The 20733-nt window shown below is 38.4% G+C and overlaps 1 protein-coding gene across 4 annotated transcripts in view; it reads right to left on the bottom strand.

Moving 5' to 3' along the window:
- Nucleotides 1-275: 275 nt before the first annotated feature.
- The window catches only part of Camk2d (calcium/calmodulin dependent protein kinase II delta), a 254447-nt gene continuing 233989 nt past the window's right edge, over nucleotides 276-20733 (bottom strand). For 3 of the 4 annotated variants that reach the window (XM_042697578.1, XM_042697575.1, XM_042697577.1), the window contains 5 exons: nucleotides 14535-14610; nucleotides 8180-8274; nucleotides 5755-5983; nucleotides 3809-3903; nucleotides 276-2463 (listed from right to left, as the gene is read on the bottom strand). In XM_042697578.1, the coding sequence (XP_042553512.1) occupies nucleotides 3837-3903; nucleotides 5755-5983; nucleotides 8180-8274; nucleotides 14535-14610 (467 nt within the window). In that variant the 3' untranslated portion in view covers nucleotides 276-2463; nucleotides 3809-3836. The remainder of the gene's footprint in view (nucleotides 2464-3808; nucleotides 3904-5754; nucleotides 5984-8179; nucleotides 8275-14534; nucleotides 14611-20733) is intronic. The other variant, XM_042697576.1, reaches the window with a different exon arrangement.

Genomic DNA, 20733 nt, shown 5'->3' with positions numbered 1-20733 from the left:
GTTGATTTTTTTTTCTTTTAGCAGACTTTCCCCTAGAGAGACCATTGTTTTATGCTGCAGAGAACAAGTAGCTTGCCATTCTCCCCAAGGGCAAATTGTTTGGTACTAAATAAAATCCTTGAAGGACACTCTGCCCTTGGCATTGTCTTTACCACACACAAATACCATACCCTCCTCTTCTTTGTTGGGTGGCAATTCCTTTGTTCAACTCCTTAAGGTTAGTAATGATAGAATAAATCAATGTAAACAAAAAGAAATAAAGATGGACACATTCATCAGCAGAAATCACAAATTTATTAACTCTTAAATATATCAATCAATCATTTACCATTATGGCAAGAAATATATACAGTGTCCCATGGTAAACTGCAGTGTTTCAAAATGATAGAAGATAATAAATGTGTAATTAAATTGTGGCGGAGAGAACAAATCACAATTTCCTCACATTGCAGTGGGGAAGACAAACTTGATCTATGATAATACTTCAACACCACATGCTAAGTTCAAAGTGTAAAAAACAAGAAACACTCTACACCTATTTTCTTTTTAATTTTAAATACATGAATGTCACGTGGAGCCGCCTCACAAAAAGGTGAAAGAAATTACAAAGGGAAAAAATGAGGCCATTATTTTCTTTTTTTCCTCACAGATCTCATTGGCAGGTTAACATGGCTCAATACATTTACTGTATATATTCATTTTAAATATATATTGTTTTAAATTTGTGTAATAATTATCAGAAAAGCTTCAACCCAGCTACATACATCCACTAGCAACAATATTTACGGTGATACGTAATCAACAGAGAAAGGTGGCATCGGAGAAAAGGGATGGGTTGGGTTTTTTTGTTGATTTTTTAAATTTTTTTATTTTTATTTTTATATTTTTTGCTTCTGCTTTAAAAATAGGTTTCTGAGGAGTATGGGTGATTATGGATAACATAAGTCAGATGGAGATTCCATGCACTATTAAGTATTGCAGGGATGAGGAAAAGCCTCACAGGAAATTCATTCAACAAAGAAAGACGAGAAAGAAGCATAGAAGAAAAAAAAAAATCGGGACATTTCCCTTTTCATTTTGTTTGAAACTGGGGGGAAAAAAATCTTAATTCCTTGGAGGAAAAGAATAATATTCTGACTTAAGAGAGAAGAGGAAAACAATGAGAAATTAAAAAAATCCCAAGTCACAAAGATCAAGTTCAAAACATGTATGAAAATGGAAAACATTGCTAAGCACTCTAATTTTAGAAAGATAGCTCAATGACAGGCGAGGAGGAGGGGCTTCCTATTCCGCAAGGTGGAAGGGAGCTTTTGCACAAAACTCTGATCTGCTCCTGGCTTGGCTTTCTGGCAATTGCCCCAATGAGAAAGATCATTCCTCATTTACAGCAGGGACTTTCTTGCTTTTATTGAAGTTTCCACGATCCAAATAGCTCTATCATGTTTAGGACGCCTACGGCTAAATCAGAGCTTGAGCAGAATTAAATACATCAAAAATGCTAGTTTAGCTCTCTCCAAAAGACTTCCATTTCTACTTGACCTTCACCACACACATTTCACTTCTATTTTGCTCTTACATACTACCAGCCAAACACAGAAATAAGTATAAAGAATGGGGGACAGAAAGAAAACAACAATAACAATAGAAGATTTCAAAAGCAAACAAAAGTAGTAAACAAATAGGATAAATGAAGAAAACATAAAGATGTGAAAAAGAAAAAAAAAAGAACCTTAGTGAATTCACCTGAGTGAATTCAGCAGAATAGTGCATCTGCCCTGAAATGATCAAACTTGTAAATGACGTGTTTTCCAGTTTACACAGTTTGACTAAAACAACATGGCTTTGATAGTATCTTACCAAGACATTCTTTCTTCTACATTCATATGTAATTTTGTTCATATATCAAGCCCACAAAACACTCATAGAAGAACCATCCATTTTAACCAGGATCACACTAGGAAACTGAAGGTGTGTGTGTGTGTGTGTGTGTGTGTGTGTGTTTGCCTTGCAAAAAAAAAAATGAAAGAAATAAAGAAAAATCAAAACAGATTAACAGCAAAGAATTAAATTTCTTTTTTTTTTTTTTTTGCATTTCTCATACTTGCTGTCATTCAGAACACAACAAAAATGTTAAGTCTGTTCAATCTTGGCATACACAAAATAAGTTGGTGAAAAGGTTGCACTTGGAATATTGTGGACTTTTTGGTTGGTGTGTCTGACCTCCCCCCATTGTTTGCCAACAGTAACTGAAGTTGCATTGGGCATCCCAGCCTGGTAGTTGAAGTGTAAACAATGTATAGGAAGGAATAGAAGAGAGGGTGATGATCACATAGGCATTCCACTAGGACCTTCACAACTTCATGCACTCAGAACCATGCATGAAGAGGAGGAGAGGACGGTCCAAGGTTACTCTCCAGGTGCCTTGAGAACAGAGAATGCGGAAGTGGCACTGTTGATCATTAGCTGAAAGAAGAAAGGGGAGGAAAAATAAGTTATATGGGTTGACGAAGTACCATCAAACTGCTTTGCCACAGAGGGGACAAAGCTAGGCTTTTCATAACTCAGCTGAAGATTAGATTGAAAACACTAGGCATAAGAACTTTTTAGTCGAGAGCATTACAATGTTTAACAAAGGCACAATGTTTAACAAAGACAGTATTTACAAAGATTACCGGTATGATCTGTCTATTTGTTCACACAAATAAAGAGACAGGGTCAACAGCATTCATAGTTACTAAACAGATTTAATACATTAATATTATTTGGTTGAAACACACTCATAGTGTAAATTTATCTTAAGCTTTTTCTTGTTTTTAGACTACTTAGGAAATCAATCTTGAAGCCAATTCAGCAAGAGATATAGTCTAAAAAGTGGAGAAAAGAGTACTTATTTGTATTTAATTTTGTACAGCAACAGCTGAGAACTTATTTCTTAAAGGTTTGATGTAATTCCTTTATTTATTTATGTCCAGTCTTGGGGCTTGAACTCAGGGCCTGGGCAGTGTCTCTGAGCCTCTTTGTGCTCAAGGCTAGTGCTCTTCCACTTGAGCCACAGTGCCATTTCCAGCTTTTTCTGAGTAGTTTATTGAAGATAAGAGTTTCATACCCAGATTGGCTTCAAACTCTGATCCTCAGATCTCAGCCTCTTGAGTAGCTAGGATTACAGGCGTGAGCCACTGGTGCCCAGCTTAGAGGTCATCTTTGAGTACAAAAAATATTTCCAACCCCTATGTCTTTGGATCCATCATCATGAGCATAAACTTAATCATAGTCAACTTTCAATTATCCTTTGGTATTACTTCATTTTGGACATTTTAAATTTTAGGTTGATTCTCTTGTGATTGTCATCATAGACAACCATCATACATTCAGAAGCATGTATTACACTCATTTACATACTGACCACTGCAAATTGCTTACAGTAATGGTAACTTCTGAAAAAAGAATTAAGACACCAACAGGCTCTAAAACTTAATATAACTTACTCTGGATAATTGAAAGTTGTCTGAGATGAACCAGACATACATAACCAACTATTGACATGGCAACTCCAGAGGTCTAGAATGATACAATCCAAATACTGAGAAAAGGTACTTATGACCTCTCAAGTAAGGGTTATGCTCTAAAATGGTAATCACTGTTAGATGTTAGGGCTCATGCAAAATTGCACTGGATTTTCAAAGACCTGGTAGGTGTTTCATTGAGTATAATGCAGTGTGAATATCTTTCAAAGGGAAGAGAAACAGCCATGCAACTTTTCAGTCCATAGCTCCAATCACCAAGTAGCACAGAGCAGGACATTACTTACAAGACCCAATGTGAATGGTTTTCAGGCCTTAGATGTTTTGCCACAAAGGGGTGCCTCCTGAGAAGTTTTCTCTCCCATTTGGAATACACTGTGGCCTATTAAGAGAAGCCCATTTAAGCCATCTGGCATAAAACGAAGTTGTCTTAAATAGGCTCTAACCCATTAAACTTCCCAGAACGGCAAGAGAGCCCAGCCCTGTAGTACTGTATAAATGTAACCCCACCTGTATTAATTGGCAATTTGTGTCCATGCCTCTTTGAGGTAAAATAAGCCCAGATACACACAAGTGTTGGTGTCTTCATTTTCTTCATATTCCCTTCTTGTTTTCCTCTTGATAACATGGTTATTCACTTGGGAATAAATTTTAGTCTACTTTTTGGTCATTTGTTGACCCACATTGCAGAAATCCAGCAATGATATATGATTATTAAGGCTAGAGAGAAGGCCTTTGTAAACCACTGTGGCTGATCATGTATTATCATATCGATTTTACCAGGCCTGTCAGATTTTGTGCCTGTCATCCTAGCTATTCAGCAGATTAAGATCTAAGTGAGAAACACGGTTGAAAGCCAGCCTGGGTAGGAAAGATAGAGCATACAAGACTGTTATCTCAAAAAAAAAAACCAGATGTGGAGCTGTGGTTCAAGTGGTGGAGCACCCACCTTGAGAGAAAAAGTGAAGGGCAGGTGCCCAGACTCTGAGTTCGAGCCCCAGTACGGGCACAAAAAAAGAAAAGAAAGAAAAGAGAAGAGATCCAGATTCTGATGAGAGAATTTTCAAAGAAATCAACAGCGGACAAAGTTCTCCCAACCAATTCTAAATTCCAATTTCCTAATGTAGCCAATAACCACCTATCTCCTTCCATCTAGCTGGAACCTCCTTTACCTATTATGTTTTATCATGCTAACTGGAGTCCTGACACTCCTTTCTTCCCATAATGCTCCTTTGATGGTCTCCTCTTTGTTCTATCTTTTCATGTCTTCAAATTCTACTTATCATGTAAGATCTCATTCAGAATTCTACGTTATAGTCAAAGTCTATATCCATACTGTTATAAACACTGGGCCACGTTGGTGATTCATTCTACCAGGAAGTTGATTATAAATATCATTTTATAGCTCTTTGTGGTGGCAGTGATTAGTTGCTTTCTAAACTGAATGATGCTCCCTAAGGGCGATGTCTTTTACCTCATGCTGTATCGGGAACAGGAGGAGCACCGAGATGATGTACAATAAGCACTCTTCTGATTTTTGACTGAGTTAAGCGGCGAGGTGAGGACATACTTCCACACAAGGTAGGATGGACTTTTTACATATTGCTTGCACATTTTCCCTAGCGTCAGTACCTCAGGGATAGTGTAGGAAGCAAAAGCTCTTGGTAGTACATTGGCCATATCAGAAACCCTTCTTTGTGCTTCCTCCCTCACCCTCTTCCTCTACCAATTGTGAAAATGAAATCACAGCCAGGCACTGGTGGCTCATGCCTGTCATCCTAGCTACTCAGGAGGCTGAGATCTGAAGGTCGTGATTCAAAGCCAGCCAGGGCAGAAAAGCCTGTGCGACTCTTATCTCCAACCAACCAGGAAAAAGCCAGAAGTGGGGGTTTGGTTCATGTGGTGGAGCACCAGCTTGAGTGAAAAAGCTAAGCAACAGAGCCCAGGCCCTGTGTTCCAGCTTCAACATGGGCACAAAAATGAAACAAAATGAAGTAACAAATATTTTGCCCCATCATACGAATTCACCCAATTTAGCCCTATGATAAACGAATGCAATAGCTTCTAGTAGGGTAGCTTCTAGTTCCTATCTAAAACGATCTTGTACTGCCCAAATGAGGCCTCAACTCACAAAAAGCTTCCACCGGTAACCCACACCAGCAGTAAATAACACAGGCCATGCTACCAACCGTGGGGGTGATTAGAAGTTTCTGACACAGTGACATTTACTTACTTGATGGGGACTGTTGGTGACCCGGAACGATGAAAATGGACATTCTGCCACTTCCCGTCCCTGCGGTGCCACACGCGGGTCTCTTCGGACTGCATTGTCTTTGGCATCCCGCTGCCATCCATGTACTGTGTGAGCCTGATGTACGCGATGCAGGCCGCGTCGTCCCCCACTAGGTGGACGTGGGGGTTCAGGATGATCGTGTGGATTGGTTTGTTGCTTTTGGACAAAGCTGAAAGCGAACACCATGCAAAGGAACAACAACAACAAAAAGGACTTTCTGTATCAACTGTGCAAATCAGTCATAAGCTCAGTTGAGATCACAAAATGGAATGCCACCTGTTCATTCCTTAATTTATTTATACTAAGTGCCTTGCTTCGGTGCAGTTCCTGATATTTTAATGGAGGACCCACTGGGACAGTTGCCATGATAGCTTGTGGTGGGTGGGTTTTGTTAGTGGAGATGATGAGATGAGGGAAATATTATTGTATCAGCCATGGAGATCACTCCCCAAGAAAGGCTGGCCAAGGCATGTATTGGTTTCTGCATAGCATCCTGTGACTGCTCCATGCAGGAGAGTCCGTTCTGTGGTTGTCCACTGTGTGTGTGTGTGTGTCTGTGTGTGTGTGTAGCTAGGATTATGTGAGCCACCAGTCCCCAGCTGTGTTCATCTATTTGTGACAATACATGGCTGACCACATAGCCTGGTTCTAGCCCTCTAGTTTTCTTTTGAAAACTTTAGGTAGTCTTTATCAGGTTTCAGATGCTGGTGTTTTGAGAGCCATACCCATTAGGATTATTAAGTGATAAAATGATTGGAAAATTTAGTGTCCATTACTCATTGATGGTGTTTCTTATTTAGATGACCAGAATGGATGGAACTGCTCTAGCTGTTATTCAAACATGCTTCTCCTTCTCAGATATAACTCTTCAATTATACAAGATATTATGATCATCAAATAAGAATTTATTGTATGTATGATAAAATTAAGAAAAGTAAGGGAAGAGAGGGTAGGTTGAAAGGGGGAGGGGAGAAGGTTGAAGGCGTGATGCATTGTATTCATAAAGTGCTTTGTTATGTGGCACCTCTTTGTGCAACTACTCAAAGATAATAACAAATTTAAAAAATTTTTAAATGTAGCAGCGTTACTCACTGGACACCATGTTGAAAATGAGCTATATAACTTGTGGGTGGGATGGGAGCAGAAAAACTGGGAGAGAGGGAAGGAAGGTGTGACATTGTTGAAAAGCAAATGTATTCTTCTTTGCCTGACTTATGCAACTGTAACCCTTCTGTTTAATAAAGTTTTTTAATAAAAATAAAAAAGATGGCATATAATGAAGAATGTATATTTATACAATGTAATAAAATGTAGTTATGCTGAAATAGGTTAAAATGTTAATGGATTAAGTCTTTTACTGCAGATGAAATGTTTTAGTTGAGAGTCGGGAGGACTAGGGCCTGCTTCATCAGAGTGCTAGAATGTAGACAGGCTGAAAACATTTACTGAAGCTTTGTGAATGGGAATGTATCACTTGATTTTTTTTCAACTTGTCTGTAAATGCCTATACAAGAAAAAGTAATTCATTCAGTACATCTGAACTTAAAAATCAGATATTCTTGTTAACACCTAGTCACTAAGAGTAGTCTTAATTATCCTGTTATTATTCCTATAATGACATCTCGCTCCTGAAAGACTGAACTCACTCCATGCACCATATAAATATAACAGAGACTACATTCACTCCATGCATATATAAATATAATGTGTGGTTGAATACTGTCATTGGGGTTAAAGAAGACAGGGATAAAGGGAATTACAGGTTTACTTTATTCTTGATGACCTGAGGGATTTTTGTAGTGCACAAACCTTTGCCATCGTCCTCTGAAATGCAGCTGCTTCCCCCGAGACCACTAAAGCCCTATGAGACCACTGAAGCAGTATGAATGGAAGGTTTTGTTTTTGTTTTTCTCATTATGCTCCTTTGTTTTCATTTTACTTTGAAAATAAATACATTCATTAGGATTTAATGGATGTTTTTGGTCAATATTACTTTTTATGCAATGCAATTGTTTTTCAAAATACCAAACTTTTTAGTTGGATATATGCATGTGACTATATTGTGATGTATACGCCTATACTCTATCTATCTATCTGTCTATCTATCTATCTATCTATCTATCTGTCTGTCTATCTATCTATCTATCTATCTATCTATCTATCTGTCTGTCTGTCTGTCTGTCTGTCTGTCTGTCTGTCCTGTCTGTCTGCCTATCTATTTATAATTTTAATTTCAAGCACACAAAAAATACTGGCTGAAGGCAAAAATTTTCATGGCAGAAAAGAGCCAAAGAATATGAAAATGGGTTGAAGTTGGCAGAGCAATTGGAAAGGGCAGGCTACAGAGGGTTTGGAATAAATGTACCATTTTCAAAGTAGAATCGGTGAAAATCCATGCCTTCCACTAAGTTCCCCAAAGCTTCAGGTTCAAAGGCAGTGAGGCCTGGGTCACAGATTTTTCTGCAGGAAGGAAAACAATCAGTCAAGAAATGTGCCTGATTAGTTTTGTAGATTTTCACATAAGCATTCATATTTCTCCATCTTCTGAAGGAAAGAATCGCTAAAAAGCACCCAAACCATATATTTGTCATAGATCAGGGTAAGATGGGTCAACAATATCTCTAACAAACATTTTTCAGAGAACTGTGATAGGGACAAAACTTTCTGTCTCTTCAAGTAGGAAAGACTCCTTTTTCAATTTTTTTTTTTTTTTACTTTTTAATTTTCAAGATGAATTCTCCAATTTTCCCTAACCCTGAAGTTTACCACCTCAAAAATGATTTCTAAATATTCAAGTATTCTCCTAATTGAAGTCTAAGACATTCTCCAAGTCCTGTAGAGTCTTTTCACTTTCCAGAATTGAATATTATTGGAATGATGTTTGATGAACTGTACCGACTAACAATATTATCATTGATAGGAAGGAAAGTATCGCATCTCCTGTCCAGGAAGCTGTTTGAGATTCACTATACTTTCAAAAGAAAATTAGTAGGAGGTTCAAACGCACATAATGGTTTTCATTATAATCTCAGCAGTGAAACTCAACAAAGCGGTAAATACTGTAAATATTCAGAGAAAGCCATTGGGCTTTCTTTAGGGAAATTTATTTAATAAAGAACTGTTGAATTATTTACTGTGTAACAGATATTTTCCCAAACAAGCATTTATAACACAATAACTAATATTAAAATAAAAGTTGATGCAAAGTAGTTAAGTTCTAGATAACATTCCCTAGGGTAGATTCGAGAAGGAATGCAAATTTGAGCTGGGTTTTTATGAATGAGTTGGATGGAATGTGGGAATGTAGAGGGCAGGTTAGAATTTGCTGGTTTTGTTTGGGAGGTGGTGATTGACCCTTCAATATGGTGCCCACTGGGATACTAAGCCCAATGGAAACAAGGTGGAGATGAGATCCTTTCTGCTTAGGATGACCAAGGTAGGTTTTACAGAAAATATAACCAAACCTGGATTTGGAGAATTAGTGAGAATTCATAAGGTTGATAAAATACTACAAATGAAAGGATTTGGACCTGTTTGTTAATTTTCTCCAAAGGGCAATACTGTCAATGGGACCATTTCTGATATTACACAGAAATCTCTGCTTAGCAGGCAAAGTTTATTGTTTATTCTTTCCCTTGTTACTTTCTTTCTCTCTTTTGTGGTACTTTCCCTTGTTACTTTCTTTCTCTCTTTTGTAGACTCACGTATGCTACGTAAGTCCTTAACATGTTAGCATGGCTCCATTCCTTTTTATTTTAGTTGTTTGTCAGACAGGGTCTTGCTTTTGTTTTCTTGCCCAGTTCAGATCTCAAACCACACTTCCCTTACCTGTGCTTCCTGTGGAGCTGAGATTACAGCCATAAACTACAAAGCCTGGCTTATTTGTTAAGATACATTTTTTTTCCCCACTAACATTTTGCCTAGAATGATCTTGATGATCTCCACTTTCCAGCTCTCTGGAATTAAAAGCACGCACTACCACACCTGGCACAAAATTTCTTAACTATTCAACAAGAAAACATATTTCCAGAGTTTAACTTAGCTAGTTGTTTTCAAAAAGTGCAGTACTATTCACACAATGTGGAACAAGTACGAAGCACAATTTTAACATAGAAAATCACATCAATTATCCTTTGTAGTTAGAAAGCCTTAAATCTGGGGGCGGGAGTGAGATTATAAATTTTGTCTCAGGTTCTCTGTTGGACTCAAATCAAATATATATAATCTCTTCCTAAGGAGCAAAATAGGAATAGTGTTTCTATGGCAACAGGAATTTATTTTGCCTGGAGCTATTGTTTTCTCTACAAATATGGATTTGGGTTGTCAGAATTACTGAATCAAAATTTCTTTCTACTTCAAAATAGCTCCAAAATCATCTGAAATCACTGTGTTATGATATATCTTTATCCAGGTTTCAATAGAGACAATATAGTTAATGCTTGTTAAATCTTTCTTATCTATCTATCTATCTATCTATCTATCTATCTGTCATGTATCTATTCATCTACTCATCTATTCATCCATCCATCTATCTACATCAATCCATCTTTTCTTCTATCATGTATAGTCCATAATAGGCTTTATATTTTAAAAAGGTTAAAGGTTTTTAGATTTTTCGAGTGTATGTGTTTGTGCATTTGTGTGCATACTCTGTGAACAAATGTTTTATGGACCTGCTGAGTTACAGGATACCGATACATTCTTCCATTAAAAAATCTTTCAATCAGAAGTCCTGTTGGATTATATCTAGGCCTGAAAGCACAGCTTCTCTAGGCAAAGGAATAGAGAGGTAGTGTGCCTCCAATGTGTTGTATTATTTAAAATATCCACGTTATCTATCAAAACAGAAAGCATTCCAATTTTTCTTGGCTATTAATTCCCTCTCCACGAATCAAAAATCAACAAAGCATAAGCTTTTTCCCATGTAATAACAACATTCCATTTCAAAAGAATTATTTATTTATTTATTGCTTATCCTAGGGTTTGAACTCAGGGCCTGGGTGCTGTCCTTGAGTTTCTTTTTCTCAAAGCTAGTGCTCTACCAACTGAGCTATACAAGAATAAATAATTTTTTTTAAAGAATATATTCTTTAAGGGTCTAACAAGGTCCTACCAGCAGAAAGAGTAAATGCATGTTCTACAGCACAGAGTTATAAACCATGGTGTAAAAAGAACTCTTTGCTCTGACCACAGAGTTCTTAACCCAGGTTTTACTATTTTTTAAATTTCAAGGGTAGTTTATTAGGTCATGCTAAAAACAGTTGATAAGTGCGTGTGTGTGAACACATGCATATGTGTGGTAGTATGTATATGTACACAATCTAATTTACAAGTATTAGCCTGCATGCATTTACTTCCTACAGTTATCTACTCTCTTCTGTATTTTGCACTTGTCTATTGTGATAGTTTGAGGCTAGAATTTCCTGCAAAGGCTCATGTGGTAAAGGCTTGGCCCCTGCTGTTAGTGGGAGGAGATAGAACACTTAAGGAGGTGGTGCCTAGTGGAAAGAAGTTAGATCATTGGCTATGTGCCTTTAAGGAGGTGGTGCCTAGTGTAAAGAAGTTAGATCATTGGCTACGTGCCCTTAAATGGCATTTTGTGACCCCAGCCCCTCCTCTTTCTCCCTCTTTCACTGTCTGGCTATGAGGTTAATAGGATCCTGCTGCCACATATCCCTGGCAGAATAACTTATGCTACCACAGACACCAAGTTATGGGACTAGTTGGTCTAAAGCCTCCGAAACTGTGGACCAAAACAAACCTTTCATCTTCAAAAGTTTATTGCCTCAGGTATGTTGTTGCAATGACAGAAAACTAATAAAGCTATTTATTTGTAAATAATGGGAAAAGACAGCACCAGTTTATATGCAATTTAGAAGGAATAGGAAAGAAGCAGGACAAAAAAAAAACTACATATACTTTATTCCTTTCAGAAATCTTGTTTAAAGTTCTTACACAATTTGGTATATTTCACTCCATTGTTCATTTTTTAACTAACATAGTTGCGATATTTATGTGTGCACAATTTTATATCCTGCTTTATATTCAACCAAAAATATATGCAACAAAAGGATTGTTAAGTAGCTAGCTATGGTAGTGCACACCTGTAATCCCAACACTCTGGAGGTGGAGGAAGGATAAATAAGAGTTTAAGGACAACATTGCTGCACAATAAGGGCTTGTCTAATAATTAATAATAATAATAAAACAGAAAACAAACAACAGGAAACAACTCTCCCTCAAAACTCATCCTGACTACTCTGCCAAATCACTAGAAACCCTACATAAACATACTCATGGAAATAAAAACACCCACCATTACTTAACCGACACCATACTGTTGGACTTACACACATTTTTTTCCCCCAAAGCTTCTTACTATGAATACTACTTCCATGTATATCTTCATTCATAAATTTGTATCCATGTTTTGGACTCAGGATCAATGCTCACGTTAAATACTCATGAGTAGGAGTTGAGGACTAAAGCAAATTAAACCTATGCAAAAGCTTTCTGGCATAAGTCTCTGAGTCCCTCCACTCTTGTCTCCACCAGCATCATGAGAGCGTGCACCCATTTCCACTGCGTCTGTCCTGAGGAAAGTCAAGCGGATTTCTCTCTCTCTGGTTGTAAGGTGATGTCTTTGCACGCAGGTTTTGTATGATGTTTAGGTGATGGGTATCAGTGTGCTTTTTAACGTTTACTTGTTCTATTTCCTCTTTTGTTAATGGTTATTCCATTTCCTTTAACTGTTTTTCTACTTGTTGATCTTTTCTGCTCAATATGGAAAGGTTATCTTTTGACACATGTTGAGAATTTTTTCTAAGTTTATTAATTACTATTGACTTTAAAAATTTAAAGCATATATACCTATGTGTGCTATATATATTGTACATATACTATATACTTACATACGCTTTATGTATTTAATCTAGTGTTGTATATTTAAACAGATGAATCAGTTTATCTTCACAGTCATGATAACTTTCCCTGAGTTTATTTACTATGGTAGAAGGACCTTGGATTTACTCAGCTGGCACTCTACCACTTGTGATATGCCTCCAGTCCAGCTTTTTGGCGGGTTACCTTGGAGCAAGAGTGTTACGAACGTTTGTGCCCAGGCTGGCTTTGAATTTTGATCTTCTGCATCTCTGCCTCATGAGTAGTGTAGCTAGGATTATGGGCATGAGGCATTGGCAACAGGTCACTTTCTCAGATTTTAAAATTAGAAACACCTTTCTAAGTAGAGTTCAAAGTCATTGTAATTTTTTTGTTTGTTTTGTTTTTTGCATTTAACTATTTCACTGAAGTGAAACTAAATTTGTTTATGGGGTAAGGCGAAGGCTCAGACTGATCTATATCCTTAAATCCTGAATAGGTAACTCTTTGACTCACATACTTTTGCTGCAGTAAGCCTTCATGCCTTATTTGTACCGAACACTTTCTGCTCATAGCAAAGCAATTTCCATTGCAATTTTATCTACTACATAACTCACAATCCAGGAATTTCTTTAAGGTAAGCATTCAAATTGCTGCTTCTCTTTAAGAGAGGGAAAAAGAAAGAAAAGAGAATACAATTCCCTTTAGGAGAGAAGCCCATGAAAGCTAGACAGAGATAACATTGAGCTGCCCTGATTGAAGACAGTGGCTAGCTGATGTCACCATCGATCTTCTTCCTCTGTCCCTGTCTCTCTGTGGAACTACAGAGGAAAATATGTCATAGACCAAGATGCATTGTTTTAAAATGTGTTTGCTTGTTCCTGGTGTCTTTGCTCTTTTGGATTTCTTTATCTTCCCGCATTTGGTGCCACAAAGACATTTCACTTATAAAGACACCTCTAATCCTTGGATCAAAAGTTGGATCATCTCATTGCTCCCTGAAATATTCTCTCTTCTCTTCTCTTCTCTTCTCTTCTCCTCTCTTCTCCTCTCCTTTCTTTTTCCCTTCTTCCTTCCCCATCTCTCTGTCTCTCTGTGTCTGTCTCTGTCTCTTCCTCCCTCCCTCTGTTTCTGTGTCTCTTCTATGTACTGTCCCAAGCTTTTGTACTCGAAGCTATTGCTCTACCACTTCAGACAAACTCACTTTCCTGCCCAGTGTAGCTTAAACCAAGATCCTCAAATCTCAGCCTCTGAGTAGCTAGGTGTGAGCCACCAGTACCTGACTTGTGTGTGTGTGTGTGTGTGTGTGTGTGTGTGTGTGTGTGTGTGTTGTGTAGTACGTCTGTGTGTGTGCATGCACACAGATTCTAGAACTGGAACTCAGGCCCTTGGCTCTGTCCCTTAGCATTTTCACTCAAGGCTAGTGCTCTACTGCTTGAGTCACAGCTTTCCTTCTGCCTTTTCTGTTCATTTGTTTATGGTAGTTAATTGGAGGTACTTCCCTGGCTAGGCAGGTTTCGAAACATGTTCTTCAGCCCTCAGCCTCCTGAGTAGCTAGAATTACAGATATGAGCTCCCTGAAACCTCAAATCACTTATTTTTCTCATTACAGCCCTTTGGCCATTTATGTGACAAATGTTGCCCTATAAAACTTAGGGTTATTTAAATTAAATAAATCATTAAATTATAAATGAATAACCTTAAGCATAAACTTTAGGGGAACTATTAGGGTTAAATGTAAGTATAAAATATAGGGTTACTCGTGAGTTCAGAAGAATTCATTCATATAGGAAACATATTTGCCCTGCATACGACAGCAAGTTAAATGTGTCTGTACTCACGTGTAAGCTTCAAAGTCCCCATTGTTGATAGCTTCAATCAGTTGTTCTGTCACTTTAATAATCTCCTGCTTTCGTGCTGAACGTGAAGATACAACATTGGGTGAGAACAAAGGACAAAGCTGGTATACAACATAACTAACAACATTGCACATGAAATATAAGTCTAATAACATAACTACTTTTCTTAAGCAGCACAGGACCATAAGATCTATTTATCATGGAGAGACGGTGCTGATCTTCTTTGTGCAAGTGTCCTGCTCAGAGTGCACAGACCAGCCTCATCTGCCTCTTCAGACTCTTAGAAACAGAGATCCAGCTGGGCACCGGTGGCTCATGCCTGTAATCTTAGCTACTCAGGAGGCTGTGATCGGAGGATCGCAGTTCAAAGCCAGCCTGGGCAGGAAAGTCGGTGACACTCTTATCTCCAATAAACCACCAGAAAATTGAAAGTGTCGATGTGGCTCAAATGGTAGAGCACTTGTCCTGAGCTGAAGAGCTGAGGGACCACACCCAGGCCCAGAGTTCAAGCCCCACGACCGACAGAAAAAAAAAAAAAAAAGATCTTTGGTCCTTACACTAGACCATCACATCTGGAACCTACCTTTGTGTGTGTGTGTGTGTGTGTGTGCGCACAGACACGCATGTTAGTTCTGGGTCTTGAAGTGAAGGCTTGGGTGTTGTCCCCAAGCTTTTGTGCTCAAGACTAGTGCTTTACCACTTGAGCCATATCTCCACTTCTACCTTGTTTGGCTATGATTGTCTCATGAGCTTTCCTGCCTGGGCTAGCTTTGAACCATGATCCTCAGATCTCAGCTTCCTGAGTAGCTAGGATTACAGGTGTGAGTCACTGGTGCCCAGCAGAAACTGCATTTTCATTTTCAAAAAAAAAAAAAAAGGATTCATTAACTAATTAATTAATCAAAAAGTTTTGTGCTGGTATTGGGGTTTGAATTTCTTGCTTATTTTTTTCTCTCTCAAGGTTGACACTCAACCACTTGAGCCACAGCTCTACTTCTAGCTTTCCAGAACCTGCATTTAAATAGGGTTCTGACCTCTGCCAGTCATCATTATTTCTTACCAGTTACATAATATGAGGTATTTATTCCTCACAGATATTCAGAATGTAGTAAATAATTTGGAAATACTGTAAGGCGATCTTAACATTTTAATGACTAGTGTTCTAAACAGGGGAGACACACCTTGTAGATGATTTGTGTTTGGATTGCAGCTTTCAAATATTTTAAATGAAAATTTATTGTTATTATTCAAGTGTTATACAGACAGGTTAGAATTCCCTATGTCAGGTAATGAATAAAATATTTTTTGGACAATAAAAAATATGCTAGTCGCTGTGAAGATCAAATCAATTTAACCACAGAAAAGGATTAATCTATGAATGTACATCTTCAAAGTACAGGTGATTTCTTACATGAAGATAGGCAGCAAGGTACAAATGTATCTATTGTTGAGCTCAGGCCCTACAAAACACTATACCATTGTGAGGGGCCATCCTATTTAGATAAATGGCTTTTAGTAAACTCGAAATTAGAAAGGAGACCTAAGCTTTGGTGCTGTGAATGTAGGCCAAGGAGCAGATGGCAACCTCCTGAATTGCTGTCAAACCCAAACACCAAACATGATTTGCTTCTATTTCTGGCCCACAACTGGTAAAATTATTACTGGTTGATTTGGCTCAGATCTCACTTATTCAGTAAATTCTTTTCTGGTTACATCTGCCTCAAAAGTTCTGTCTCCTATTTGTATGTGTGCCATTCACTTGTAAGTAGGTAGATGTTATACCTTAACACTTTCTTTCGTTAAACCGTATTATTTGTTTAAATGGTTATCAACTTTTGCACACTTCATAAACTGTCTTCCCAGTTAGACCTCAAGTTCCTGGGAGCAAAGAATATGCTTTTTTTTTAATAGTCCCTAAAAAAGCTTTAGCCAATATTTTTAATAAAATGGATACACAAAATATGAGAATTGGCCAGTTGAGACTTATGATCACTGATCTGCTGGCCTACACATGAAATTACTGCCAGGAACATTTTTAAAATTAACTTTTCCTGAGCTTTGTTTTTAGGGACCTTATTATACTCTCTTAAAGTCATTCTAAATAGACCAGAATGGAGAAGGGGGAGCACAAAAACGTATTTCCAATTTATCCTAGTGAGGTAATAGAACTAATATTTACCTTCAAAAAGCTAACCTGTATTTCTAGTTCCCCATTTATAAATCCAATCTGGATATTCTATGAATCTGATCTGTTGATTTTGATCACAAGCTTAATTTTAAGTTTACATTCACATTTATCCAGGTGATGAGTCCTTATTTAAAGATAAATATCCTGTAAGCCTAATTAGACGTCATTAAGACTATATAAAACTGTGACAAATATAGTAACTGATTATCCTATAAAATTATTTGTTAATGCTGGGCATTGATCTCTCATGCTTGTAATCTTAGCTACTCAGGAGGCTGAGATCTGAGGATCATGGTCCAAAACCAGCCCTGGCAAAATTCTGTGATGCTCTTATCGCCAATTAACTACCAAAAAGCAGGAAGTGGAGATGTAGCTCAATGGTAGAGTGACAGCCTTGAATGAAAAAGCCAAGTGACCACTCAAGGTCCTGAGTTCAAGTTCCAAAACTGACTTACACAGATACACACATACCCCCCCCCACACCTCACACACACACATGCACACACACACAAAGTAATTAATAAAATCGTCTATAAAATGGTTGTTAACAATGTACAGGTTAGAATTCATATTTGATTAACCAATTACTTTGTGCATAAATAAAATAACACAACCCTGGGATCCTTAGCTCTTACACACATCTAAAACACGTATTATCCTTGGTCATTCCACTGATGTCTATCAATAGAATTATCAACTCTCAAAGCCTATCAATAAAGGTGCTAGCCGAGGTCTCTGCCAAGGATACATCCTAGCTTAATTCTCTTGGGCAGTAGGTGATTCCTCTGTCTGTGGCCTCAGCAGTATGAAGCTTTGGCAAAAAGCAACTGACAGGCGACTTAATTCCATCATGAAAAGGGCACTGTTGAGAAGGAACTCAGAAAACGAGTATAAAAGATTGGCTACCAAAGATTGCAATTCCTATGAAATGGTCATTTTAAAACTAACAATTAGCAGGGCACAGTGTCTCATACCTGTAATCACAGCACTTGTCACAATTCTTTGTGAAACAATAACAACAACAACACATAAACATTTTTAGTTTGCTATATGGCTGATTGGAAAACAATCTTTTGAAACTAAAACAACAACAAACAGGCAATTATGAAAAGCCTTAGCTGGGCATGGTGGCTCCTGCCTGCAGTGCTTCCTACTCAAGGGGCTGAGATGTGAAGATCACAGTTCCAAGCCAGATGAGGTTGGAGAGTCCTTGCAATTCTTAGCTGTAACCACCAAAGAGCCTGAAGTAAAGCTGTGACTCAAGTGGTTGAAAGCCTTCCCTGAGTGACAAACTAAGGGATAGAAAGCAGGCCCTGAGTTGAAGGCCCACAGCACCTACAAACACACACACACACACACACACACACACACACACACACACAGAGTCTGTGGTGGAGTTTCATTAGTCAGAGAATGAAAAGTTCAGAAGCATTTCTTAGAGCTTCTGGAAGCCTTACATTTCCTCAAATACAATATAGAGTAAGAAGCATTGCTATGGAAGGCTTTCTCTCACTCTTGGAATCACACACGCAAAATACTCCTTAGTTCCCAGATAGTCTTTATGCCTCAACTTAAGTTTTGTCCTGCATAATGAAAGCCACATCTCTTAGTTTTGCTGCTCAGAAGCAAATTTTTGTTTTGTTTTGCTTTTTCTTCTGGCTGAGCAGCAATTGGGAATTCGCCAGCCAGCATGCTTCTGCTCTGTATCATCACAGCAGCCACATGACTCCCATCGCTTTTAGGAGGGGCCTGGAACTCAGGAATCTTGAGTGCTCATTTCCTTGGGGCAAAAGAGCCCGAGTGAGTGAGTCACAGGGCAGGCAGCGCATGACAGCTGACTCTTTAAAGGAGACCAGAAGGCTGCAAGTGAATCATTTGTATATAGTAACTGGCTTGTGGTTGGAGCTGTTGCTACAAGTTCAGCATCTGACAAGAGAGGAAGAAGGAGAGATGGAGGTTGGCTGACCAGGAGGGAAACTTTAGAGGGGTCCGTTCCCATGTCTGTGGACTGAATCACTCTGTTCTACCTTCTTTGGCCTTCATTCATCCTGACTATAAGAAAGGATTCTAGGCTCAGGCCTGCAATCCTAGCTACTTAAGGGGCTGAGATCTGAAGACCAAGGTGGAAGCCACCCTAGGCAGACCTATCAATTGGTCTCCAATCAACCACCCAAAAAGTAGAAGTAAAGGGGTGGTTCAAGTGTTAGAGTTGTAGCCTGGAGCAAAAAGTCTGAGGTAGAGTACCAGGTCCTCAGTTCAAGTGTCAGTACTGGCACAGACACACACACACACATTGCTGATCATTCCAGAAATCCAAGCAGGGAAAGTTAGGGACTAGGGAACCTGTCTTTAATGACAGCAACACAAGGAGAGCTTAGCACTAAAATATTCTCTGAATAGCAGTGCTTCCAGCACCACAAACACTGTGATTACAAGCAGCTGGCTACCCAGCAATTTTATTTCTAGAAATGAGGTGTTCAAGCTTCTATTCACAAGTCTTAAAGTAGCTTCTGGGGATTTCCAGGTTAGGGGAAGGGATGAGAGAAAAAGCATGTGACCAGGATGCTTCAGATTCCTAACTGTTCTCCATTCAAACACACATAGTGGTTTCCCATATAAGTTCATTTATTTATTTAGTCAGTCTTGGTACTGGGCATGAACTCAGGACCTGGACACCAATCCTTAGTTTTTTCCCTTCAAAAAAATCACTTGAGCTTTTTCCATTTTAATTTTAATTTTTGTTGGTCATGGAGCTAGAACTAAGGGCCTGGATATGGTCCCTGAGCTTTTTCACTCAAGGCTAGTGTGTTGAGCCACAGCACCACTTCCAACTTGAGCTTTGTTGAGGTAGTTAATTGGTAGTTAATAAGAGTGGATTTCTATGCCCTGCAGAGCTTCAAATAGAGATTCTGAGGTCCTGTCTAGTAACTAGTAGGCTTGAGCCATCCAAAGCCAGATAAATTCACTTTTTAAAAAGCATTTAAAGAGTCCTGAAAGAGTATGAAAAAGATGTGAAAGGTTCTCAGTGTTTTAAAAGCAAAGAACCAATAAGGAAAGACAACAAACAAAGGCTCAATTGAGAGTGATTATATAATAAAACAATTTACCAATCAAGGTTTGCTCAACTCCATTAGCACAACCATGCCCGGAGGGAATGCAGCTAGAGGCCACCACCTCTTTGTTTAACAGATAAAGACTAAGATCTTAGCAGTGCAGAAAGGTGTAGGATATTGATTTCTTCCTCCCTTTAAACTCAGAACTTTCTCCTCCTTTTATCCTTTTATTTACTTAGAGACCCCCCCACACACACTTTTTCCTTTTTCTTTTTCTGGTGCTAGGGATAGGAATTCAGGGCCTCACACGTGCTAAGCAAGTACTCACCAAGCCAAATTTCCAGCCTTTCTGAACTACTTGCATAATCTCTCTCTCTCTCTCTCTCCCTCTCTCTCTCTGTGGTCAGTCTTGCTGCTTGAACTCAGGGCCTGGCTCTATCTCTGAGCTCTTTTGCTCACAGCGCTCTACCACTTGAGCCACAGCTCTGCTTCTGTTTTTCTGGAGTTTCATTGAAGAAAAGAAGCTCTTGGGGACTTTTCTGCCCAGGCTGGCTTTGAACTGCAATCTCAGATCTCAGCCTCCTGAGTAGTTAGAATTATAGGTATGAGCCACCAGCACTCAGCTACACTTGCATGATCTTAAATTCTCTGGAATAACCCATTACTTTTCTCTACCTGAACTTTAAATATTTCCATTTCTTTTAAAGACTCAATATCAGGCCTTTGGAAAAGCTTAGAATTAGTTTATACACATCACCTGCCTAGAATGCTGAAAACTTTGGGTTTTATCCCCAGGAGATAAAGGTATACCAATAATAATAATAATTATTATTATTATTATTATTTGAGGCCCTTTTCACACCTCATATTGCAAACCTATTGTCCTGTTTACACCAGTGTTTAAAATTGCCATCTATATAACCTTCAAGACAAAGTTTTA

This window comes from Dipodomys spectabilis, unplaced genomic scaffold (genome assembly GCF_019054845.1).
Source record: "Dipodomys spectabilis isolate Male_0828 unplaced genomic scaffold, ASM1905484v1 ptg000225l, whole genome shotgun sequence".
NCBI lineage: Eukaryota > Metazoa > Chordata > Mammalia > Rodentia > Heteromyidae > Dipodomys > Dipodomys spectabilis.
The sequence above is the reverse complement of the archived record's forward strand: the minus strand, read 5'-3'. Positions and strand labels throughout refer to the sequence as shown.